General features: G+C 40.6%; 1 protein-coding gene across 2 annotated transcripts in view; it reads left to right on the forward strand.

Annotated features, from left to right (window-relative positions):
* Window positions 1-2150: 2150 nt before the first annotated feature.
* The window catches only part of ddr2a (discoidin domain receptor tyrosine kinase 2a), a 35451-nt gene continuing 12780 nt past the window's right edge, over window positions 2151-24821 (forward strand). For both annotated transcript variants that reach the window (XM_034229683.1, XM_034229684.1), the window contains exons 1-2: window positions 2151-2278; window positions 19432-19545. In XM_034229683.1, coding sequence (XP_034085574.1) covers window positions 19464-19545 — 82 coding nt within the window. In that variant the 5' untranslated portion in view covers window positions 2151-2278; window positions 19432-19463. The remainder of the gene's footprint in view (window positions 2279-19431; window positions 19546-24821) is intronic.

A 24821-nucleotide genomic window follows, 5' to 3' on the forward strand; every position in this document is an offset into this window, starting at 1 on the left:
CATTGCATTTGAGAAAGTACCACAGCCAGTTCTCCTTGTAAAAATACCTGTTGTAACGTAACTTAACCATGATCTTTGTCCCAAAATATGTAATTGTGGTCCTCAAGTTTGAGAGAATCGATCAGGAAAATTGTTGAGTTTTATGTTTAATACGGTGTGGGAATTCTGTTTACAGTTTATCGTGGCTTTGAGTGTGAAGACACAAAAAACACTGGGAAATAAGTAGCCTATTGGTAGATTTTCCCAAAAAATCAGTAAACTATGTAGTTACAGTTTCTGGTGTCTTGAATCAGATTGTCCAGCACATGGTTTATATTTAATTAAGATGGGCCAGAGCATGCAATGCAGCCCTGGAGATATTCAGGAAATATTATTGTGGCTCCTTTCTGACTAGTTTTTTTTAATGTAGTCCCTCCAGACCCATAACTGCATTATGTGTACTTAGGCAGAAAATCCTTTTCACACTATTTGTACTGTGAATGTTGTGCTACAGAGATCTTATATTCAACGTGAAACGAGTCCACAGCGTCCAGAGCCATGTTGGCAGGTAGGCTACTGTATGTGAGGCTGTACTTCGGCACAGCAGTGCTTTTAGCCTTTAGCTGAATGTTAAGCAGGGTACAAACCATAGACTGGTACAAACATGGATGTATAATAGCTTAGCCTTAGCATGCTAATATTTGCTATCATTTCCACAGCTACCTACAAAGTTTCTGAAAAAGTTAAAACATTGAACGTTTTTTTAATATAGACATAAGTCATTAAAAGTGCTTACATTTATATATTTTGTGGAAGAACAGAACCGTTATTTTTGATATATTTTCATTTCATGTTAGTAAATAGGCTACGTTTTGCTGGCTGAAATACCTCATTCATACTCGCACCACCTGCCTTAAGAAATGATGAAGATAATTACCCAAACTATCTTTGTGTAGGATCCTTGAATATGCGGGAACTGCAAGTCTTTGAAAAGTAGGCTACTTACATTTGATGTATAAGAAGGCGTTGGAACCCTGATTTGCACCATACAGAAAGGGCAGCTTATGCAGGCGAAATTAAAAAAATGTAAACCTTGAGAATTGCACCCAATGAGAAAATAGGAGGTCAACAAATGATTAGAAGGGAACATGATTGTTGTATTAACATTTCACTCAAAACTAAATGTCTTCGACGCAACCACGCTAGAGAAACATTCAGGGGATGAACCATGTCAGAAGGCTTCTCTGGGGACCTTAGCTGTAAACATTTCACAGTTCAACCCATTGGATAGTTGTTGAGATATTTCACTCAGGACCATTAATTGGCAGAACAACAGCCAACATTATGATCCCTAGAGTGCTAGACGGCCTAAAAATGGTCAAAAGCAGCTGAAGAAAATCTCCATTCAAGTGGATTATAATATCCATAAATTCCTTCCTGTTATTTGGAATACAGTGGAAGGTAGTACAGATGCCATTTAGGAAACATTTTAAGAATGAAAAACCTCAAAGTAACAATTGTTTTGAATGAAACCATTTCAAAATAACTTTTTAACTTCTTATTCTGTCTGGTCAAACAGTTGAGGCCACATCATCAGCTGATGGCACCCTGTATGATGTGAGTAGAAGACAACCTCTCTTTGACACTTGACCCTTCACTTTTCATCTGGTTTGACTATTAGTGCTGTGACGAAGTGCTGTTTTAAAGAAAAAAAGTATTTTAAAGTGTATTTTTTACGTGTGTGATCATCAGATCTACAGCATTTGAAGATCAAGGTGATGTATTTACAACATTCTAAATCTATGCTTGCCTTGAAAAATGGCAACACTGAAGCAAGAAACCATTTTTAAGTTCTATACATCTGTTATACAATGACAGAGAAATGAGTTCAGCAGCCCCAAACGTTACCTTGAATTATGGTTGCTTCAGCCTGTAGCTGTCAAAGAAAGACTCTTTTCAGGAGGAAGAAGAAAGCTTTCTGATGGAGCGTTGGATTCGCACTTAATTGAAACCTTATGTGCGGCATGTGGAATTCTGGGACTCTGGCACTCTCCCAAGAATCCACAGAATGTGAAGGTTTTTTTTTGCCTCCCCCTCTCTCTCTTCTCTCTCTCTCTTCTCTCCCTCAATTTCTTTCCTATGTGTGCTGGGGTTTCTTACATCAGCCCGGGTGAAGGCGACTTACGGTCTGAGGGCGAGCAAGAGAGAAGGGCTCTGATTGTAACATCCAGTCGTCCTGACTCTCACTGGAATAATACATCTCCGAACAAATGGTCTGAAAGGATAGGACGTCTTAAAAGTAAGTCCTCGTTACCTTTTATACTTTTAACCATAGCTCTTTGCTGTTTCAAATCATGGTTTGGACTTTAAAACTTAGTCTGACCATGTTTCTCAAAGCCCATGAGAGTACCTTAAAAGTTCCTTGAAGTGTTTCATAGTTGGAGCCTGAGTTGGACGTTTGAACTCCATGTACCTTTTGTGTGAAGTAGCTGTTGATTTGCTGTCCACTCTTTACGTCTGCAGAGTAAAGCGATGCCAGATTCAAAGTCTTTTCTGCTCTGCTGCAGATCCAGCTGTTTCCAACTGAAGCCATTAATATACGCTGTTTAACTTGGCTGTGATTATATGTGATTAAGGCTCATTCCTCCCTTTAAACACCTTTTCACATCAAATAATAATCATGGTTGAAGAAAAGAATATAAATGAACGAGTCTTCTCTTTCTAAATGTCATCAAAACTCCAGCAGAAGCGATTCACCTCAACCTCTAAAGAATATATTTTTGTTCCTGTGTTGCATTAATTTAGCGCCTACCTTAATACGTTTAATAACAGACAATATTTGAGTGTTCGCTGCATCACACAAATGTCTCTCTTTTGTGTAACTCTTCCTCTTACAAGCGACAGAAGAAGTGGTACAATGATGGGACTCTTATTTTAATGCCTTGCATCAGGCTTCCGCATCTTTGTTTGCTTTATTGTGGCGGGGTAGTCAGTAAGTATATTTTAGAAAAATGTAACAACTGCCTAATTTATGGTTTGTTGTGGTCAGCTGATGAAATGTTGAATGCTCAGAGTCAAGTTACAGCTTTGAAAAGATTCCCGTCCCTGCAGTGCATGTCCTGCTTTTGAATGGTGGAGGTGGTGTGTGTGTTCCTCAGTGTTAGGCAGGTGTTACGTAGGTGGTATGTAGGTGGTATGTAGGCGATAGATGTTCCACACAGAGGCCTCTTTTTCTACCTTTTAGAAGTTATTTGTTAACCCAACTTGACACAAAAGAGTTTTGTGAAGATTCAAGAATATGTATGAGCTCACAGTTTTGAAATGTGAACAGTCAGTGAGAGGAGAAGAGAGGTGACGCTGATCAATGGAGTAATTGTTATAAAGAGGGTAAGGTGACCCTCAGGTCAGGTGTGTGTGTGCGTGCGTGCATGCATGCGTGTGTTATGCTAAAATCCAAACATTCGTTTTTTCAGCCTTTCCAATTGAATTATTTACTTTTTTTGCCAATTTTACATTATTGAAGTCAAATAAAAATGGGTTTTAGAGGAAGATAAAGAAGATGGACCTTTATTAATTCCCCGAGGGGAAAATTCAGTTTCCACTCCGTCGTACACACACATGCGTTTTTATACAGGTACACACAGTACACACTTTTTACATCATGCACATACATATACAAATACACATTTTGTGATAGTTGATCCAAAAATGGTCTTCAAATTGAATAGACTGAGCTTTAGCTACTTGGAGATTTGGTACTATTTAGTATATATTTTTTTAAATCAAAATTCTTAATTGATTAATATAAAACTTTAAAAGAATAACCCTGAATTGCAGACACGCATGATGTTGAGATCTTCCTTCAAATGCTTAAATGCTGTTGAAACTCTCTTTTTGTTGACATGATGTCATGTCACCTCAGAATATGGTCTCTATCTTCAAACATGTCTCTATACAGCTTTCTAAAACATCAATAGCAAACAGTTTTTCATAGAAATGTAGAAAATCCACGTGTGTATTCAGTATCCAGACAAAAATCTACAATATCATTATACATTTAGATTTTAATGAGAGCCGAGCTTCTTTCTTCTCACTTTGCGACTTTTCTTCCTCTATCAGTTTTCCTCTCTGAAGCCAGGCTTTTTTCTATGTCCTGGTGGTATCCTAGGGAACAAAGAAATAATAAAAGCACAACAAGACAAAGCAAGCTGAAAAAAAAGTGAAATTACAAAACTTGACCACAAATGAAGTTTGGGGACGCACTGACCACCACAGATGATTTATGACACTATAAGAGTATTCGGGCGTAGATTTTTTATTTTATGACCTTTTTGTTGTGTGCTCTTTTGGCTTGATATAAATAGGAAACCATCTTTATCGGGGTAATTGTCCAATTGCTCATTGTCCAAGCGGAAAGAAGGGCATGACAGGAAAATAATGAAATGCCTGTGGTTGATTTCAGAGGGGAGTGGATAATGAACCGACATTCAGTGTTTTTTATTTGTCCAGACAGATGGAAAACAGAGAGGGAGACAACATTTAAGGGGGATTTAAGCCCACACAATCACTCCATTATCTGGCTGTAATTTGAAATTTGATGCATACACACTTAAAGGCTCCACACACTCAACTTCAGATAAAATAGTATAAAAGAAGAACATTACTTGTGTTATCACGGCCTCTTCCTGACATGTCATGTCAATTAGCCACCCTTCCCTCCAATGATTGTAGGCTGACTGACATCCTCACATCCAGACCCTAATCACACACCACAGCAACGTCTGTCATTTCAACCCCACATTGAAAACACTGCGCTGGAGGCACCCAGTGCTTACTTAGCTCGGCTGTAACTCAAGGCAGACGTTGTTTGATTGGTAGAGTTTTCAAATCAATGCCTCTGGCAAGAGAAAACCAGCTGTGCACTCGCTAGCTGAGGTGCCTGCTGTAATTTGGTATAAATAGCAGCATTTCAGGGAACATCATCCCTTAAATGCTGTTGACTTTGTTTCCCACACGTGCTTGAACTTCAACCCTGCCCAAAGCAGAAACCCCACTCATCACTACCATTTGAGGGGGATTAGGTTACTCGAAGCCTAAAGCAGACTGCACTCTGTCCCTCTTATTTCTGAGCTTCAATTACTTGTTTGTCTCTGACTTGAGGCCCGGGTCCAGATGAGATGTTGGTCTAGCTCCAGTGACAGGAAATATGACAACAATGAAGTTTCTACTATAATGTTTTCCATTTTGGGTCAATTCATCAAGGTATTAAGAGGGTGCTGATTTCACTCAGACTGTAAAGATGGATGTAGAGACAATGTAGAGGAGTTAGATATAGATGCACATTCAACATAACTACTGTGAAAAACAACGAAGAAAATACTCTGTTACAAGTGAACATACTGCTTGCAATATCTTACTTGAGTAAAAGTACATAGAATTTGCATAAAATATACCAAAGTAAAAGTAATTATCATGCAAAACGGCCCATTTCAGAATAATGTATATTATATTACTGGATTAGACCAATTGTAGATGCAGTAATGTGTAAGCATCACTTCACTGTTATTACAGTATCTAGTAACTAAATGAAATAAAGGTAGCGCAGTAAGAAGTATCCAAGATACTGTAATGGATACTGAAGTTTCCTCAAATGGAAACATTCCAAGTACCTCAAAATTGTACTTAAATACAGTACTTTAGTGAATGTATTTCATCACATTGCACCAGTGCACATTAACACACAGTGCCTGCTCTGTGTTTGCACATGTGTCCTCAGTCATTCCTCATTCTCCTGTTTACAAGAAGCACTCTCTTTTTGTTTGTTTCTCCACCTCGCTGTCTCTCAGTTCCTCATGTCTTCACTGATTAGAGGCTGTAAGGGAAGATCTGTGGTCATATATTCTAACATCAAAAAGACCTCATGACGTGCTGCAGGCTGCCACTGTGTGCAAACTACAGCCGGGCAGCGGATGAGTTGTAACTGCTGACGTATCACTGCACGTGCACGGACATCATCGGATTGTACTATGCTCTGTAGTTTGTATGTGTAGGGAGAGGATTTATGTGTTGTCAGTTGTGTCAAAAGAGTATTCATTTAAGTACTTTACTGAAGTACTTTTTTGAGATACTTTCACTTTAGTTTACAGGGAACTATTGTAGTTTTCCACATTTATTTTACATCTATAGTTACAATTAACTTTTAAGACTTTTCCGATTGACAATGAAAACACATGATAAGCTTGGACCATTAAGAAACTAAATGCATTTTTACATAATTTTTTGCTTGTGACTTGAATTGAAAAAAGCAGTAACTGGCTTGGGCCCTTTGTCCCATTTCATACAATAACCACCAAAGCGGTATTAAACTTGTATAAAATCAATTACAACACAAAAGGTCAGAGGAAAGTCTAAAATCTAGTATTTAGCAGCACATTTTTGTGTCTTTATTCTATCTCTCCAATAACTTTTGAGATTTATATTTTTGATCCTTTTGAGGGCCCTTACTTTAAAGCACTAGACTAAAGAATAAAAAATACTATCAAATGACTTCCCCTTGAACAGCTCTAACAGTAAGACACATACTTTGCATACTTTAAACCCATTGAACTGACAATACTTTTTAACTACAGAATATAGCAGAACAGAACAGTATAGAATATGTCCCAAAAGAGGCACTATTAGGCGTTTTGGGGGGGTTCCCTTTCCTGTAGTTTGTTATATAGGTTGTTGTGCATGTAAATGGTGTTCATGATAGCAAGGCTAAAATCCCAAAGTTCCCTCCAGGGGGAGATTATCTCCCACACTCTTTAACAAAGGTAAAGCTCCTTCACTTAGATTATAAGGTGGTAAATGCATACTGCTGGTATTTATTAAGTCATTATATGCTTAGTTTAGGAATACAGGTGAACTTTCTCTGTTGAAATTAAAGAAGGCTCTTCTCGTCGTAGCTGAATGCACACATGCTCTAGATTTCAGCAGTGTGCAGGGGATGGACTGCTGCTTTAACGGAGGGAAATGGAAAAAGGAAAAAATATTGGCGTAGACAAGTGTTTTTTCCAATCTGACAGTGTAGCTGTAAAGTTCCGGGACTGGATATTCAATCAAAATGGAGTTGAAGATTTGAATGCGTCTCTCCTTACATAACAAAACAGAACCCTTGTCATTGCACAATATATTCACAAAGAACTGTTTGAGTCTCAAATATTTGTCAGATTTTGCAGGTAGATTAAATATAGCCTCTCTTGCACTTTCTCACTTTGTCTCCCTCCCTTAAGCATCAGCTGGTTGGCTTTTAAGAGAACCTCCACACCTTTAATTATAGGTCCCTGAAGGCACCATCAGTGAGGAGCTTCAGCAGGTGTGCTCTGACCTGCTGCAGAACCTCAACAAGAGCTGTTAGTGTAAAGACAAACCTTCCCCTCTGCTTCATCACAAGAGTCTCAAGATGGATTTGAAGGAGTGCAGCCCCAGAAGTAGCTTCATGTTACTGTAAAACTATTGCTTACGCAGCACAGTCTTGTTTTAAATCCACTCTCTATCATGGCAAAACACTCTGCCCTGTATATCATTACAGTGCATATGTGGTGTAAGATATTCTAAAATTAAGCATGTGGACTGGAACACTTCTCCACAGGTGTCACATCTTCTCCAGACAATAGAGGGTTGTTTTCTCTTCCAGTCAAGCACATTTAATTACGTGTGTGTGTGTGTGTGTGTGTGGGTTCTCAGATTTTACTGCTGTGTCTTTACATGGCTCCACCTGGGTCTGATTGGGAAATGTGATTTGGATTTCATTCCGTCCCATAAAATAAAATATCTGTGATGCTATGTTACAGCCTTCAGGGAGAATCAAGGGGATTTAATAGAAAACACATGTGGATGGTTACGGTGCCCACACTATATGGCAATCGGGCCCAGCACCAACAGTGTACACGTGTGTACACACACACACACACACACACACACACACACACACACACACACACACACACACACACACACACACACACACACACACACACACACACACACACACACACACACACACACAGAGAGACAGAGGGCTTCACCGTGAGCCTCGGCAGGTCAAGAAAAACTGAACGCTCCAAAGACTGTCTGAAAGGAGGAAGGTCCAAAGTTACTAATAGCCCGAGATGGAAGAAGTACTTAATGAAATACTTAATTATAAGTAGAAATACTACAGTGTAAAAATACTCAGTTACAAGTAAAAATAAGTTTGACTAGAGTAAAACAAAAAAGTACTAGCAACAAAATAAACTTTGAGTTCCAAAAGTAAAAGCGTTTTGCAGATTTAAGCACCGTATATTTTTTATTATTGTTACATCACAATTACAACTATTGATGCAATAATGTGTTCAACTCTTCAATAATGCACTTGGTAAAAGTGGGGTTTATTTGGATTACAACTGGGTAGCTTAACCTAAAATAATTTATGATGTATTTATATTTTGTATTGATAATCTAAATCACCAATGTAACTAGTAATGACATCTGTAAAATAAATGTAGTGGAGCAAAAGGTTAAAAGTAGCAAAACATTTTTTTTAAAATTCATAATCACAAAGCTCAAACACAGGTCATAATTTCTGTTAAACTCTATTACTTCAAATGTAATTACAGTTATTTCACACAGTTCAAAAAACAATGTGACAAGATGATATGCAAGTTCAACATCTTGTGATCAAATTAGAAGCCTGTAGCAAAATCTTGGATTCTTGCTTTTTAATTTACCCACAACTCATGTACTTTATATGCAATAACAATCGGTCTGTTTTGTCACAGCTGCATTTATTGTCAAGACATTCTCCTTTCCATTATTGCAGCTGTGACAAACAGTTGTAAAGAAAATGTAGGTTTTTACCTCGACCAGAATCTATGATAGCAGCTCTGTGAGGCTGTTATTTAAGCACAGCTGGGATTTGAGCTAAATGCAATCCATATGAGAAAATAATACATATAATGTGAAAATATATATAAAGCTGGAGCCATAAATCTATTGCGTGGGGCAGGTGGTAAAGACCCATACAGATTTACCACAACATCCTGGTTCAGTGGCACATGGGGAAGTTAGAGGCCCAAATATGACTAGAAAAATGTTATTTTCCCTGTTACATTTTCAATAAATTATGGCAAATATTCTGCTTGGTATGGTAAATGAGAAGTAAAAGAAAAGGCAGTTCTTTTTTTGCACAAAGTTAAAATAATAACAACTATTCCTACTCAAATGTACTTCCTCCAGACATCATGCCCCTGCCTCATGGCTATACAGTATATGCATATACAGTGTGTGTGTGAGTGTGAGTGTGAGTGTGAGAGTGAGTGAGTGAGTAAGTGAGTGAGTTAGTTAGAGACGGACCGGGAACAGAGCGGTGGATTTGTGTGTCTGAAGACATCAAAACTTTGCCAAAATACTTATTTATGGCCTTTCCTCTGAGAAGGGTGGAATAAGTGCTCAGATCTTTTACTTTAGTAAAATTAGAAATACTTTTATTTAGAAAATGTTGCACAAGTACGGAAGTTTTATAAGCAATAATGGTATTTCAAGTATGAAAAGTACATGCAAAACTGCACTCTTTTTTTGTTATCATCAACTAGTGTGTTAAGAACTCAGGCACTTAGGAGGTAGGACCCAATTGCACGACCTGGGAGACAGAGGTAAAGTATTGGAATATACTTTATTTTTCCAAAAGCAGGCAAGATGAACAAAAAAGTCACTATTGAATCTCAGGTTGAGATGACAAAAAGAAATAAGAACAAAATGAAAATCGCTCACGTGGTGAGGAACAAAACTTTTCAATAGCACAAAGAGAGCATAGACCTGACTGTGGCAAGAGACAAGACCTTACCATGGCAATAGACAAAACGCATAGACCTGAACATGACAAGAGACAAAAACGAACTGACACTGAACACTGGGAGACAGGGGAATTTAAACACATGACAATAAGACACAGGTGGGAACAATCAGGGGCGGGGCTGACGCTGATGAGCACAGGAGACACAGAAGGGATGACAGGTGAAAACAATCAGGAAATTAGACACACCAGGGAAACTAACGACAGACAGGAAAACACGGGGAGAAAGACCAGACAATACACAGGGAGGAAAACATGACAAGGAGAACAGAAAAACACCCACTACCAGACACACAAAACTAAAAACGTGACACAACACAAGAATCGTGACAACGTGTCATATAATTTTGATGTTGAACATTGTCAAAGTTGTGCCAATTTTTTATCGATTACAGAACTGCATTTCTGTATATCATAAAAGCATATCATGTGTTTTCAATTGTGTTTTCTTAATGCAGTAAAGTAAATTACAATATACTAGGTGGGGTAAAGGTATAGCATAAAATGAAGATACTCAAGTAAAGTACAAATATGCCGAAACAGTACTTGAGCAAATACTAATATGGGGTCTAATGGGTGAATCTAAAATATATTGTAATTTGTCCCGACACTACCTGTATCTCTGTGTGTGTGTGAGCTCTGGGGGTTTCTGAGGGGAGTGTCTGACCTTCACCACTTCCTGAACCAGCAGAGAGGGAGCTGATATTTATGGGGTGCAGACTATTTTTCCTCCAGAAGTAGACGTTCAAGTCAATCGTCTATTCGGGAACCTTCTACTCAAAGTTGACATAATCAACTGTGCTTGCTCCTATTAACATTTGGTGGTTAATAATAACCTATATTCAGACAAAAGTCCAGTCAGTGTTTTTAATGTCTGTCGAGTCAGTATTGTTCTGATTATAAGCACTTTAACATATCTATGCTAAATCTAAACTCATACAGTATATCAGTCCCAAAGTGAGTAACTGACATGTTAGATATTGTGTTTAATGGGAAATGTCATGCCATAACTCCCACTGGTATAGTATATACAGTCGTTTGCCACCACATTTGGTATAATTTACCACATATGGTTTTGTTTTCACATGTGATCCTCTGGGAGAAAGTAACAGTGCTGTAAACGGCTGTCATGCTATATAATATAGTAATGGAAAGATTTGAAGATATAGAAAAGTAGGTCTAACTTTAATATGTATACTAGTTTACTCAAATAGATTGCACAATGTAATGTACACATGCAGTTTGCATTATTTTAAGCCTACGTCCCCAGATAAACTGAAGTTATATGAAAGAAATACACAAATACTTTTATTTCTTGTTCTTCTCTGCATCTTCTCACTTTGTTTCTAAAGGTTTGGATCTTCTCTCATGTGTCTAACACTGTGATTTAAGACTCATAAGGCAAGGCAAGGCACGTTTATTTATATAGCACCTTTCAACACAAGGCAATTCAAGGTGCTTTACAAAAATGAAAGACATTCAGACAAAGGCATTTAAAAACAGTCATTAAAAAGAAAAGAAACATTAAAAGACTGTCAAAGTTTTCCCCAAAACTAAGAAAATACCCATAGTCGTACCTAGTAACCCACTATAAAATAGTCGTACCTTGTATCCTACTATAAAGCTCACAATAGTTTTAGTAAAACTAAGAAAATTTACCCTATAGTCCACCCTCGAACTATAAGATCCTTTAATTTTTTCCGAAACTAATAAAACTGGCGTCTAGTTTGACCCACAAACGATTTTCTCCAAGGCCTCTAGTTTGACCCACAAACCATACTTTTACTTTTTCATAAAGAAAATGTCCCCACTATCTTTGAAATGTGTCAAACATGCTTCTCTACTTTAAATTACCCTGTTATGATTTCCTAACACACTTTCAGCCCAAGTTTATTTTTGGTTCCTTTTCTGAAAGCTTTTCTAGATGTCAGTGGACCTGACTGTGGTTTGTTTTGAGTGAGCTGTGTTTTGGTGTAGGCTTTCATGAAGGTTAGCTCTCTGAAAGATCTGCAATGAGAGTCGCTTTTGACTTTTTTCACGTCAGGATGAATTTAGAAAAAGACGGCTCTGTCTGAGGCTATATGTTCTCCGAAAAGGTCACTTTGTAACATTTACATATAGAGGTCATGTGATTTGTTGACCAAAATGTGACAATGTTTAGATACAAATGCAATACAATGCTAATAAAAAAGCGGGGAAAGAGAGTATAGAGCCACTTAGATACTTTGAGCTTAAAGCCTACAATGCATGCCAACCAGTGGCGGCTGGTGGAAAACATTTTTGGTGGGGCTGTTGATATAGTGAGTAAAACATTTTTTTTGGGAGAAATGACCCCTTAAATTAGGACTTCTGGTGATGTAATGGCGCGTTTTCAGTGCAGCGCGGAGCTCGCTTTAAGCGTGCCGAGCCGTGCGGGGCCCGTTTTTGTTTGCGTTTCCACTTGGCCTAGTACCGGCTAGCGGGTCCTAATTCACAGTTTTTCTGGCCCCATAAAATCGTGGTTCTAGGGCCAGGAACAACCAGGCTGAGTCGGACTGAGTACTACAACAAGATGAACATATTTGACCGTGATTTAATTGTAATACACGTTTCAAAATGATGCCGAAGTAACAACATACTGATACCGGTTAGTAAAAACCATGAATTAATGCTTTGACAAGTCTGCAGACAGACGGCAGGCGAAATACCCTTTTAAAATGCGTGTTTTCTAAATGGAGCTTGGCTAAGCTAACGTTATATATGCTCCGACCGTCCACACTCACAACAACGGCCTATACAGACATAAATAAACCAGCGACTGTATTCGCCATGACACAGGCAGTCTGTGGTTTGTACTTGTTTAACTTTTTTGTCTAGTTTCTGAACAGATCGTATCTGTCCCCGGCTGTTTGAAGAGCAAGCATGGGAAACAAAAGACAGCATTTACCTGTCCAGCTAGCCATGCCTTTCTGGTGTACCAGCTACGTGAGAAGCCTCGATACGTTTTGTCTTTTTCACGAGCTTGCTGCGATATATACAAATCGGGTTGGTCCGGTCCAAGGTCTTTAAGCAACAGTTTATCTCCCAAACTCGAAAGGATTGGAGATTAGCTCTTGAACGGAATTGGGCGGGGACCGAGGTCCGGAGACTCCACCTGCACATGAAGCCATCCTCATCAACTACTGCCGTACTGCGTCACCCCACCGGATACGAGTCACTAGTGTCCAAACTACTCACAGACTGGACCGGGTGCTGACATTGGCGCCCGGTGATCATCAGATTTGACGACGCTGATTGGCTGAAATTATGTTTCGGCATCATAGTTTACAGATAGCAACAGTCAGCTGCTAGTGGCTGCTGCTGCACTGGTTGAGGGCTCCTTTCTTACCGCCCAGACGAGAGAGGGTAATGACCATAGACTGTATATATAAAGGTAATGACACATGGGCAAGGCCAGGCAGGAAACATGTGACTTATCAGTAACTTTAGACATCGTCGTAACACAATTTTAAACGAGATTTTATTGTAGATTATACATTTTACTGATACCAATTATAATATTTACCTTGTTTATTAAAAATAAAAAAATAAAAAAAATGGTTTACATTTTTAATTTATTTATTTTTGTATGTGGGAAGAGGTGGGGAGGCGCCCCTATGGGCCGGCCGCCACTGATGCTAACATTGATGAGGTTTGCTTACCATCTAGCTTAGCATGTTAACATGCTAACTTTAGCTATGAAGCACAAAGGAACTAAGTGGTAGGCAGACACATCTCTCCTTCTCAGCCTTTCCCCCACATCTCTTCTCTGTTTGTGTCAGAGTGTCTGAAGTGAATGGTTTGTTAGCAGCCTTTTGCAAACTCCTCCAGAAGTAGGTGAACCTAGTTTATCTGGTCTCAATGGTTACAAAAGAGAGCATTCAGAAAAGTGAAATCCAACCCAAAACTGTTCATGTCTGCTGGTCGTTGCTGAATGATCAGCAGTAAAACACCAGGCATAATGAATATGGAATTATTTATTTTTCTAGAAAAGGAACTAGCCTTACTTCAGCCTCATTCCCACAGTGTGTACCTCTGGGTTCTGAAAGACAACCGTATCTCTCTCTGCTCTGACATACAGGTGGGGAAGGTTTCTGCATCTCCTGCCTTTTCCTACTTTTTCTCTCAGGAGCTCTGAGAATAATTTCCCCTCTGAAGGGTTTGTGCAGCTGGTCCTCCGTCTCAAATCCCCCCATCACTCTCTTTTTTTACTGTTACTTCCCATGTTTTCAGTTCAGTAAAATCTGTGTTACTGCAAGGTGTAGCCGTTTAAATACATTTTAAAGAGCAATGTCCTATTTTCACACATTAAGTTGCACTATACGTGTCAGTAAAAGGTCACATTTGGAGGGTTTCTGTGGGAAAAAACTACATTTGGAAGAAAGGAAAAGCATATCAAATACATTGCTTTGGACATTTTCGAGATTAATGAATAGAAAGTTGAATTTCCATCCTTCAGATGATTTGAAAATGCTTTTATAAGCAGTTTTTCCTAAAAACTACTAAATATCTCTGAATGCGAAAAGGGATAATTCCTGGAATAGACACTTTCGGAAAACCGAGATACGACATGAATATGTTTTTCCTCTGAGAGAAGTTTCCAGAGCTGTGAACCTGTGTCTGTTACTTTAGTGCTGCTAAAACTGATTTGACTATAGCAGAGGCTAGTGTGGCGGAATAACAGCTGTTTACTTCACACAGGTATTGAGAACACAGCTGGATCCAAAGGAGGTGCGATACAACTGATGGACAGGAAATACATTTCCCATATTTTAATAATCACTAAACCATGACCATTTAGGCCATTTCTGATGTTAAACTTAGTGTACACTCAACTAAACAAATTCTCAAAGTACAACAGTATAAACAATGACTTTAATCTCATATATGCAGCTTTAACTCTGAGGATACAAACATACATGTATGTCTTTTATCCAAAGCAACTTACATACAGTATTTTAATCATCTCAAAATGCAGCTGAAGCTTTTAGGAGTTGTATTATTACTTTTAGATACATTGCTTTGATTTTGTCATGGTCTAGAGACAGTGTGGGAGAATTTCAACCTATTGGTGAAAAATCAAGATAATTCATCCTCTGGGAACAATGGATGTTGATGCTATATTTCATGATAATAGAAGGAGAGACTGAGCCACATCGAGCGTGCTTTAGGAAATGGTGATCACTGTTGTGAAATGTTCAGTGGTTTGCAGTAAATGGGCTAAAACATGCAAACCCGCCATTATGGTCCTTTGAGAGTCTCCAAACGTTGAACCAAAGGTCAGTCCTCTTCCACGAAACAGCACAAGCAGCCTTTACATACATTTTTCTTCAGCACATGGTCAACACATGTTTTACTTCTTAATGCACACAAGCCATCAGGTGTTTGTGTTTCATTAGCCATGAAAAGCCGAGAGGAGTTAAGCTTAGTAAAGGCGTCTCAGTGGGAAGTGGCTGTAATCTGAAGCAGCAGGAAATGGAAGTAAAAAAAGCAATGAGATCATGTGTTGAGGGCACAATGAAAGAGGCAAGTCAGACCTTAATTTGTGTCACAAAATTCAGTGGGTGGACCATCAAGTCTGGTCGCACGACGTTAGTTTAGGGTTGTTTTTACAGGATTACTTTTAAGGCAAAGCATTTGGCTCTTAAATCAGATGACTTTGGAGAATGCATTTTTGTCCACAGGTCCTATACTTGGAAAAAACATAAACCATAAATATAAAAATAAATCATATTTCCAAATGCACATGCCCAATCACTGCAGGCAGACGATGTGGAAAGCTGAGGAAATTGTTTTGAAATATCAGGTATCTTTATAAAATCCAGCCAGCTGGTCATAAATAGAGAACATTTTTGGCATGAGCTCAAAAACAACAAGTCTGGATTTGTTTCCAAGGGGAAGAATTCAGCATGTGTAAACCTGCACTTCATATATGTCATATCTTCACAGAGGTTAACAGAGGAGTTAGCAAACAAATAGGTAGATAACCCATGTTGAACACAAGCAATAAGAGAAAAACAAAGATGATTTTAGAGGAATAATTATGTATTATAATACTGCTCAGTCACTGACAGCGGATTGGACAGTATTTGAATGAAGGCCTGTAGTGTTACTCCCGGCTGCTGATCCTTGTGTTATTTCAACAGGGAAACGTCAGTAAAATGTTGTTTTTGGGTGGTGACGAAGACCAGGATACGTCTGATACACACAGACATTGATGTCTCTGTGTGAACATTCCCACAGTACCCTGGTCGTTTTTTGTCATGTTTAATTGGCTTTAGATAACCCTGCTTTGTAGTATTTACATAGGAGTTGTAGCACAGGATACAAAACCATTAGATAGTGGACAAAAAAAACTAAAAGCAATTACAAAACCTCTAGATATCTTATACTAACACAAAAGTGTCTCAGTTGCTGAACAGATGTGTTACATAAGACACAATTAACCTGGTATAAACAATAAAATGTATATAACAGAGACTTTAAGCAGCAGGAAATGGGCCCCTGCTGGTTTCTGCAAGTAGTAAACTCTGTCACAGTCAGATAGCAACACTGAGGTGTTTAAAGAAGACATATTAGGCTCTTTTTCAGGTTCATATTCGTACTTTGTGCCTCTACTGGGACATGTCTCCATGCTTTAATGTTCAAAAAGCTCTTTATTTTTCTCATACTGCCTGTGCTGCAGCACCTCTTTTCACCCTCTGTCTGAAACCAGAGCCCAGTCTGCTCTGATTGGTTAGCTGGCAGGCTCTGTTTTGATTGGTCAACCCATTACAGATGACCCTCCCCTTAGCCTTCCATCCATCCATCCATGACCCATCCTTCATGACCATAGGTGAGGGTAGGAACGAAAATGGCCCGGTAGACAACGGTGCAGTAAAGCGACAGCAATACCGCTCCCGCTGCTCCGATTCTCCGGCCCATCTCACGCTCCATTGTACCCTCACTCGAGAACAAGACCCCGAGATACTTGAACTCCTTCACTTGGGGTAAGGACTCATTCCCTACTTGGAGTGGACAGTCCATTGGTTTCCTGCTGAAAACCATGGCCTCCGATTTGGAGGTGCTGATCCTCATCCCAGCCGCTTCACACTCGGTTGCGAACCGATCCAGTGAGTGCTGAAGGTCGCAGACCGATGAAGCCATTAGAACCACATCATCTGCAAAAAGCAGTGGTGCAATCCTTAGTCCACCAAACTGCAGACCCCCTCCCCCCCGACTGCACATCGAAATCCTATCCATGTATATTACAAACAGGATTGGTGACAAAGCGCAGCCCTGGCTGAGGCCAATCCCCCTTTTTGAAAAGGGGAAGCACCACCCCGGTCTGCCACTCCTTCGGTACTGTTTCCGACTTCCACGCAACTTTGATGAGACGTGTCAACCATGACAGTCCCTCAACACCCAGAGCCTTCAGCATTTCTGGGCGGATCTCATCCACCCCCGGGGCTTTGCCACTGTGGAGTTGCTTGACTACCTCAGTGACCTCCCCCCAGGAGATTGGTGTTGATCCCCCGTCATACTCCAGACGGGAGTCTGCCTCTGCCACATAGTTGTCGGGTTCAGGAGTTCCACAAAGTGTTCCTTCCAACGCCCTAACACTCCATCAGTTGAGGTCAACAGCGTCCCATCCTTAATGTACACAGCTTGGATAGTTCTCTGCTTCCCCCTCCTGAGGTGTCGGACAGTTTTCCAGAACAAGTTTGGTGCCGCCTGAAAGTCCTTTTCCATGGCTTCTCCGAACTTCTCCCACACCCACTGCTTTGCCTCGGCCATGGCCGAGGCTGCTCCCCCTCGGGCCTGTCGGTTCCTTGCAACTGCCTCGGGACTCCCCCGGGATAACATATCCCTGAAGGCCTCCTTCTTCAGTCGGACGGCTTCCCTGACCACCGGTGTCCACCAGGAGGTTCGAGGGTTACCGCCCCTTGAGGCACCTAAGACCTTGAGACCACAGCCTCACTTCCGCGGCTTCGGCAATAGAGGCTTTGAACACCGACCACTCTGGTTCAATGTCCCCAACCTCCACAGGGATGCCCGAAAATCTCCGCTGAAGACTACACGTTTGGGCTTACCAGGTCTGTCCAGAGGCTTCCCCCGCCACTCGACCCAACTCACCACCAGATGGTGATCAGTTGACAACTCCGCCCCTCTCTTTACCCGAGTGTCCAAAACATACGGCCTCAGGTCCGATGATACGATAACGAAATCGATCATGGACCTTCTGCCTAGGGTGCTCTGGTACCACGTACACTTATGAGCATCCTTATGTTTGAACATGGTGTTTGTTATGGCCAATCCATGACTAGCACAGAAGTCCAGTAACAAACCACCACTCCGGTTCAGATCAGGAGGGCCGTTTCTCCCAATCACACCCCTCCAAGTGTCTCCATCATTGCCCACATGTGCGTTGAAGTCTCCCAGCTGAGTCCCCTTCAGGAGCCCCATACAGGACTCTTTCCAGGGTCTCCAAAAAGGCTGAATACTCTGAACTGATGTATGAAGCACATACAACAGTCAGAGTTTTCCCCCCCATAACCCGCAGGCGTAGGGAGGCGACCCTCTCGTCCACTGGGGTAAACTCCAACAAAGAAGCACCCAACCGGGGGCTTATGAGTATCCCCACACCCGCCCGGCGCCTCACACCTTGGAGCGTTAGCCAATAGAAGCGCGAGTTTTACATAGTGATGACATTATGTACTGTTATTAAACAAAGGAGTCCAATGGAAGCGTTTCAGGCAGGGGGGGAGTGAATGGGAGAGAAACTCCCTCTGGAGGGAACTTTGGGATTTTAGCCTTTGCCGACCATTTATATGCACAACAACCTATATAGCACACTACAGGTAAGGAAAACCCCAAAAAGTATAACAGGGCTTCTTGTGAAGCAAACTAAGTGGAAGCTGTTTTGATAATGTTGGTGACTATACACATGAGATGTTCCTTAGGGTGTATGCAGGTCATTCTTACTCGGTTTTTTCTTAACTCTACTCTTGTGAAAGTAAATGTTTTGCTGTGTTGTTGGACTAAGTGGTCAGTTTGGTTGTTGGAGGCGGCTGGTTGGCGCTGCATCCCTTCGGCTGAAGTCATGTCTGTGACTCAGTGTCTCTACTTCTCTTTCTCTCCTTCATTCATAATTGATTTATTCATAATTTCTTCCTTTAATTACTTTGTCATGTGTCAAATAATGAGGCTTCATTTTAATTACATATTAACTATTCTTTCTTGTATGGTTATTATTAAAATATCTCCACTGTTAGAATTGAATAGGCCGTCTCATAGAGTGATAAAGCACTAAATAAATGGAAAATTCAGATTGGTGGCAATTACTGTGCCTTTTATTGTGTGGAATAAAAAAGCGTGCTTCCAATTAAACTCCTACTTTCCTCTTGTATATGCAAACAAATGTGTGGTTCCCATGAACACAGAGGAGTGAGGAGAAAATAAAGTGCTCCTCTTGCCAACAAACTGAGATATCTCTCACTGTTTTAGCCTTTCAGTCAAACTTTATAATAAACCATTCTTCACACATGTCTGTAACCTGTTGTTTCCATCTTGTCTTTCAGATTGTAGGCCTGTCTCTGTGCATGTGTTTGGGATGAAGCACCTGTGGGACGTCCACTTCCTCCTCCTCATCCTCCTCTACCTGTTAGCAGCCGTCACATCACAGGTCAACCCAGGTCTGTGCTGAAACTGCATCTTATATTTCTCTGCGCTACGATTTAGGTGTTTGTCTTCAAGTCTCCAGCTGCAATGAGCTCATATTTAAGAGTTTGTGAGTACTGTACAATTGGTTTTGTGTCCAGTCCAGACTGTGACTGATTCAGTTTTTGGATAAGTGCTGCTTTGTGGGAGCCATGCGGTCCCCTAGCCTCTTTGATCCCAGCATGCACGCCTTTCTCCAGCTCTCCCTCCACTGCACGGGTGGTTTGTATGATGTCAATTTCATTTTTAACAAGGAAATAGAGAAGCAACATTTGGTGGGCAGAGACAGAGTTGAAATTGTAGAAATGACAGCAGATATTTGCCAGTAAAAACCCTGTTTATGACTTCAGTCTCAAAGCTTCTGTCATCACGCTGAGCTTTCTTCATTGCTGAAAGGATAATAAATATGATGGGCTCAATGGTAATTAATGATGGTTTTGTCAGAAAGGTTCAACACAGAGGTCACACTGACCTAACTCTGCCAAGCAATGTTTGAAAAAGGAGAAAGAACAGCGGAAAAAACTTCCCATCACTTCCACATCCTCCCGCCTCAATCCACCCCCACTTGTACTTACAAAGTCAAACTTATGACATATTCTTCACTGTTATCCTCTAAACACAACTTCTTTTTGAGAGTGTAAACAAGCAAGAGGTCTTGATGAGAGCATGAGGGTTTTCTCAATCAACAGTGCTGAAGAGAAATTACATTTTTCAAACCAAAAACTAAACAAACAAAAAGTGATGTTAAACATTAGTTGTTTTCCAGAACGTCCCCTAAATCATTTTTTATTTTCACAGAGTGAGCTGCACAGACAGACATGAACACACAAATCAGTTTTTGCAACACACAAACACATTTGTTCTTTGTGCCAAAGCTAACAGAATAAAAGAGAGCGGAGAGTTTTATATGGAGTTTTAAAAAAGCGAGGAAAGACACGGAGAGGGTGAGTGAGATAGAGATCATAGAGCGCGTTTATAGAAAGAGTTTCAAGCAAACACTGTGTGCACGCTGTGGTTACTTTCATGCATATGTCTGCTTACACATAAGCCTATATATTAATAGCTACATGTCTGTCCCATTCAACCAGATGGGAATGCAGCTTTGGATGCTGGAAACATTTTCCTCAGAATCTTGCACCATTTTGAACTCGGCAAAAACTTTTAACAGTGGATCGTTTCTGAGGCATCTTCTCAAATACACTTAATTATTTCTGTGTTAGACCCTTGTGGGGGTGACTTTCTTTACTTGTCTCTCTTTTAAGTGTGTGTGTGTGTGTGTGTGTGTGTGTGTGTGTGTGTGTGTGTGTGTGTGTGTATGTGTGTGTGTGTGTGTGTGTGTGTGTGTGTGTGTGTATGTGTGTGTGTGTGTGTGTGTGTGTGTGTGTGTGTGCGCGTGTGCGTGCGTGTGTGTGTGTGCGTGTGTGCGTGTGTGTGTGTCCATATGCATAATGTGGATCCAGCTATCCCACTGGAGTCTGTGGCTAATGCATACCAGACATTCTGACAGCAGGAAAGTCCATTCAAATAGGCTCTGTCTTTCTCTCCAGTGTGTGTGTGTGTGTGTGTGTGTGTGTGTGTGTGTGTGTGTGTGTGTGTGTGTGTGTGTGTGTGTGTGTGTGTGTGTGTGTGTGTGTGTGTGTGTGTGTGTGTGTGTGTGTGTGTGTGTGTGTGTGTGTGTGTGTGTGTGTGTGTGTGTGTGTGTGTGTGTGTGTGTGTGTGTGTGTGTGTGTGTGTGTGTGTGTGTGTTTTCGAGTATTTGACCACTCATAAGTCATGGAAAGCTCTGTTTGTGAATCTGATCATTGTCAAAGTTCAACAAGTTCTGAATTCAAGACAAAGTTTTGTATCCATTATCTGACCCAAGGGATTTCCTCACTCGAAAACCACCAGCGAATATTTAAAAAAAAAAATCACCTCCAGGGTCACAAAAAGCTTGAAACTCAACCTGCTCTGATATATGGAAGCAGATACATCCACCTATAATTCTGTCGAAAGCTTTAGTTCTGCTGCATTGAGAAGAGGGTCATTTTTCCACAGCCTGGAAATATTCATGACTGAATTTAGTAGAGCTGAGATGTTGAGTGGTGCCAACTTTCCCCTGTTTAAAATTCCCCAGCAATGAAGTTATACCATCCCTGTCTTTCCCATTTTACTCGTGAGTGGGCAAACTTTATTTCACTGTGGAGGGGGAGGAGGTGTGGACATGAGCAGAGGAACAGAGGCCATGGCAGAGCAGCCACAAATCAAGCAGTATTATTATTGTGTGGGCTTTTCTCCTCTGGATGTTTACAGTAAACATTGAGTCAATAAATTAAAGGATTAGTTTTTTAGGATTAGACTTTCTTCAAAATCACATGTCACTGTTTTAACTTTTGTTTTTTGACTATGTCACACTTTTGAAACTCATGCTACTACTAAGATTTCAGCATTTCACTAATAAATATTTTAACGCCAGAGTTTCTGCTTATTTAGAAACAACTCTGAAACAATCGTGATTCAAGAATGGTCTGTCTGAAAGATTATCTGTCCGAAATATCCTGTAGTATGAGAGGTTTTATGAAAGGACATAATCTTAATGCCACTAACTGGATTGGAGTCCCCTCGATTAAGATAATAAAATCCCACAAATGTGTGTCACAAACACATAAACTCAATGTAAAGCATTTTTTAAATAATTTGAAAAAGGTATGGGCTAGGTTTGAGAGAAAGGAGAGAGTAAACCAAAACAGTAAAATGGTGGATCGTGAAACCACTCAGGGTGAAAAGATGTGCTGCAGCACAGACAGTATGAGGAAAATAAAGACCTTTTGCATGTAAACATGTCACAGCAGAGAGGCACAAAAGACTTATATTTCCACTTTTTGCTACCAGGTTGCCCTAGTGTAATTGATGTTATGAAGCAGGGAGTACTTTTATAAATAGGACACCAGAACGGGCTTTGACGGACCGCTGTGAACATCAACGTGTGTGTGTGTGCGTGTGCGTGTGCATGCGTGTGTATTTGAAGCCAGCAGTTGGATAGCAAACACTGCAGAACAGACCTGCCTTTCAGTCCTCGGGTGCGGTAAAAATCAAGAGGTGAGAGAGAGAGTTGGTCTATCACTCCCTCACCTCTCTCCCTCTCCCTCTCCCTCTCTCTCTCCCTCTCTCCACCACACAAGGCTGGTATTTTTCCACCTTTTTCCTGGGTTGATATTTTTAGATGCTGTGGCTAAATGTTAAACCTGAAGTGTGTGTGTGTGTGTGTGTGTGTGTGTGTGTGTGTGTGTGTGTGTGTGTGTGTGTGTGTGTGTGTGTGTGTGTGTGTGTGTGTGTGTGTGTATGTGTGTGTGTGTGTGTGTGTGTGTGTGTGTGTGTGTGTGTGTGTGTGTGTGTGTGTGTGTGTGTGTGTGTGTGTGTGTGTGTGTGTGTCCAAAGCAACACACTCGCCTGCCCCCATAGCTCACCCCTGGGGTCACCTCTGAGTGGGTCGGGTAGATAAATAAACACAGCAAAAACCAACATTTGGGAGAGCGGTCACACATCCGGCTCCATATAATGACGCCGTCTCTCTGACTCTCTCTCTCTCGAGGATGTGGTTAAAGTCTCTGATAATGACTCCTATTTTCATCAATTATGTCCAAGGCGATTGCTAAATGTTTTCCCCAACTAGTGATGTTGCATTGTTTGTGTGTGTTTCACTGTAATGTTATGATTTTTGGTTTTAAAATTACTTTCTGTTACTATTACTGTTACTTTCCCCTATTTCAGAGTAGAAAAACTCTGGGTGTCATTACGAAAACAGTAGCAAAACCAGTACCCTTTATCTGCTACAGGTACAAGTTGAGTTTTTGATCCTACTGTATCAATACAATACAAAGGTGAAAGACACTCATCACCATCCAAATGATTTGTACAGAAATTCATATCAAATGGAAGTATTATTTGCAGATTTTCAAACATTTTCATTAAATATACACACTTAACTTCACAACACTACGGTATGTAAGGGTTATAAAGGCTGCATTAGTGGGCCAATCACATGTCACATTAAATTGAAGAACATTTGTGGTGATTGGCTGTGAGCAAACCCACAAAAATTCAAATCAAATACAGCTATCGTTAAACTGTAGATGTTCTTTTCAGTCAAAAACCCTAACCCCACCCTTTTCACACAATCATGAAGCATTTAAATCAAGATTTATTTTGGCAACATTTCATCCCAATGTGGAGACAGTAGGCGTAAAAGAAGCGCGGCTGCAATGAAGTCTTTCTTTGTCTCGATGTCTGTTCGCCCTCTTTACCTCTGTGTGAATAGAGCTCATGTGCTGCTTTCCTGCCTTTCTAAAGGAGGCAAGAGCGCCAACCACCTAAAAACCCGAAACCTCTGGAACACACTGCACCAAGGACAAATACAACATTTCAGCTACTTGATGCCAGTGATTATCATCCCAGCTTCTGCATTTTTTTGTTTTAACATTGACGTGCCTCGTCATCTTATCCTGCGCCTGATTGGATTCGAAATAATGTATTGGATATCTTTGCTGTTTCTCTTGAAGCCGGTTGTGTTATACTTCATACGTGCAGTTTGAGCACCGCACCTATCATTAAAAAAATACTTTTAAAAAGATGCAGCCAAGGATACCGCTAATATGCTGAGAATGTGAGAAGACGCTTTATGTTGGTGTGGTCTGCTTATAGGAGAGAAATAGGAGTGGAATGGAGGGGTATCAATATTTCTGTTATTAGCTATACAGTGGAGAGGGCAGCATGCAGCAGAGGTCAGAAAGGACAAGATGCAGTGAGAAAAGTGGAGGCGAGTGTAGACATCTGGAAGAGTTTTTGTTTGTTCCTCCTGTAAGTTGTCACTGTGTCACTGCCAAGACAAGGCCTGCATGCGTGTGTGTGGTTGCCTCCATGGTTTTGTGTGCACACAGACAGTCATGTGAGCAGAGTATCAGGTCACCGGTCCCAAACCTCCAGGGGATTTTCACATCTTGACTTTTGAGCAAATATTTGGAGGAGATCAAGAAAGAGAAGAAGGGAGAATCACAGAGAGAGGAAAAGAGGGAGAAGGCCTTGAACCTCGAGCTCTGCTGTTGCTGGCATCTTCTCAAAGGCTTTTCTGAGAGACAAGGGGCCAGGCTAACAGAGTCAGTCCTCCTTTAACTTCCGCCTCTTTTTTCCCCTGAAAGCCAACGCTCTCACATATGCAGAAATTTTGTTTTCCAAAGTCTCATTTATCCATAAATGAGGCTAACTAGCGGTCACA

The sequence above is a fragment of the Gymnodraco acuticeps genome, unplaced genomic scaffold (genome assembly GCF_902827175.1).
Source record: "Gymnodraco acuticeps unplaced genomic scaffold, fGymAcu1.1, whole genome shotgun sequence".
NCBI classification, from domain to species: domain Eukaryota; kingdom Metazoa; phylum Chordata; class Actinopteri; order Perciformes; family Bathydraconidae; genus Gymnodraco; species Gymnodraco acuticeps.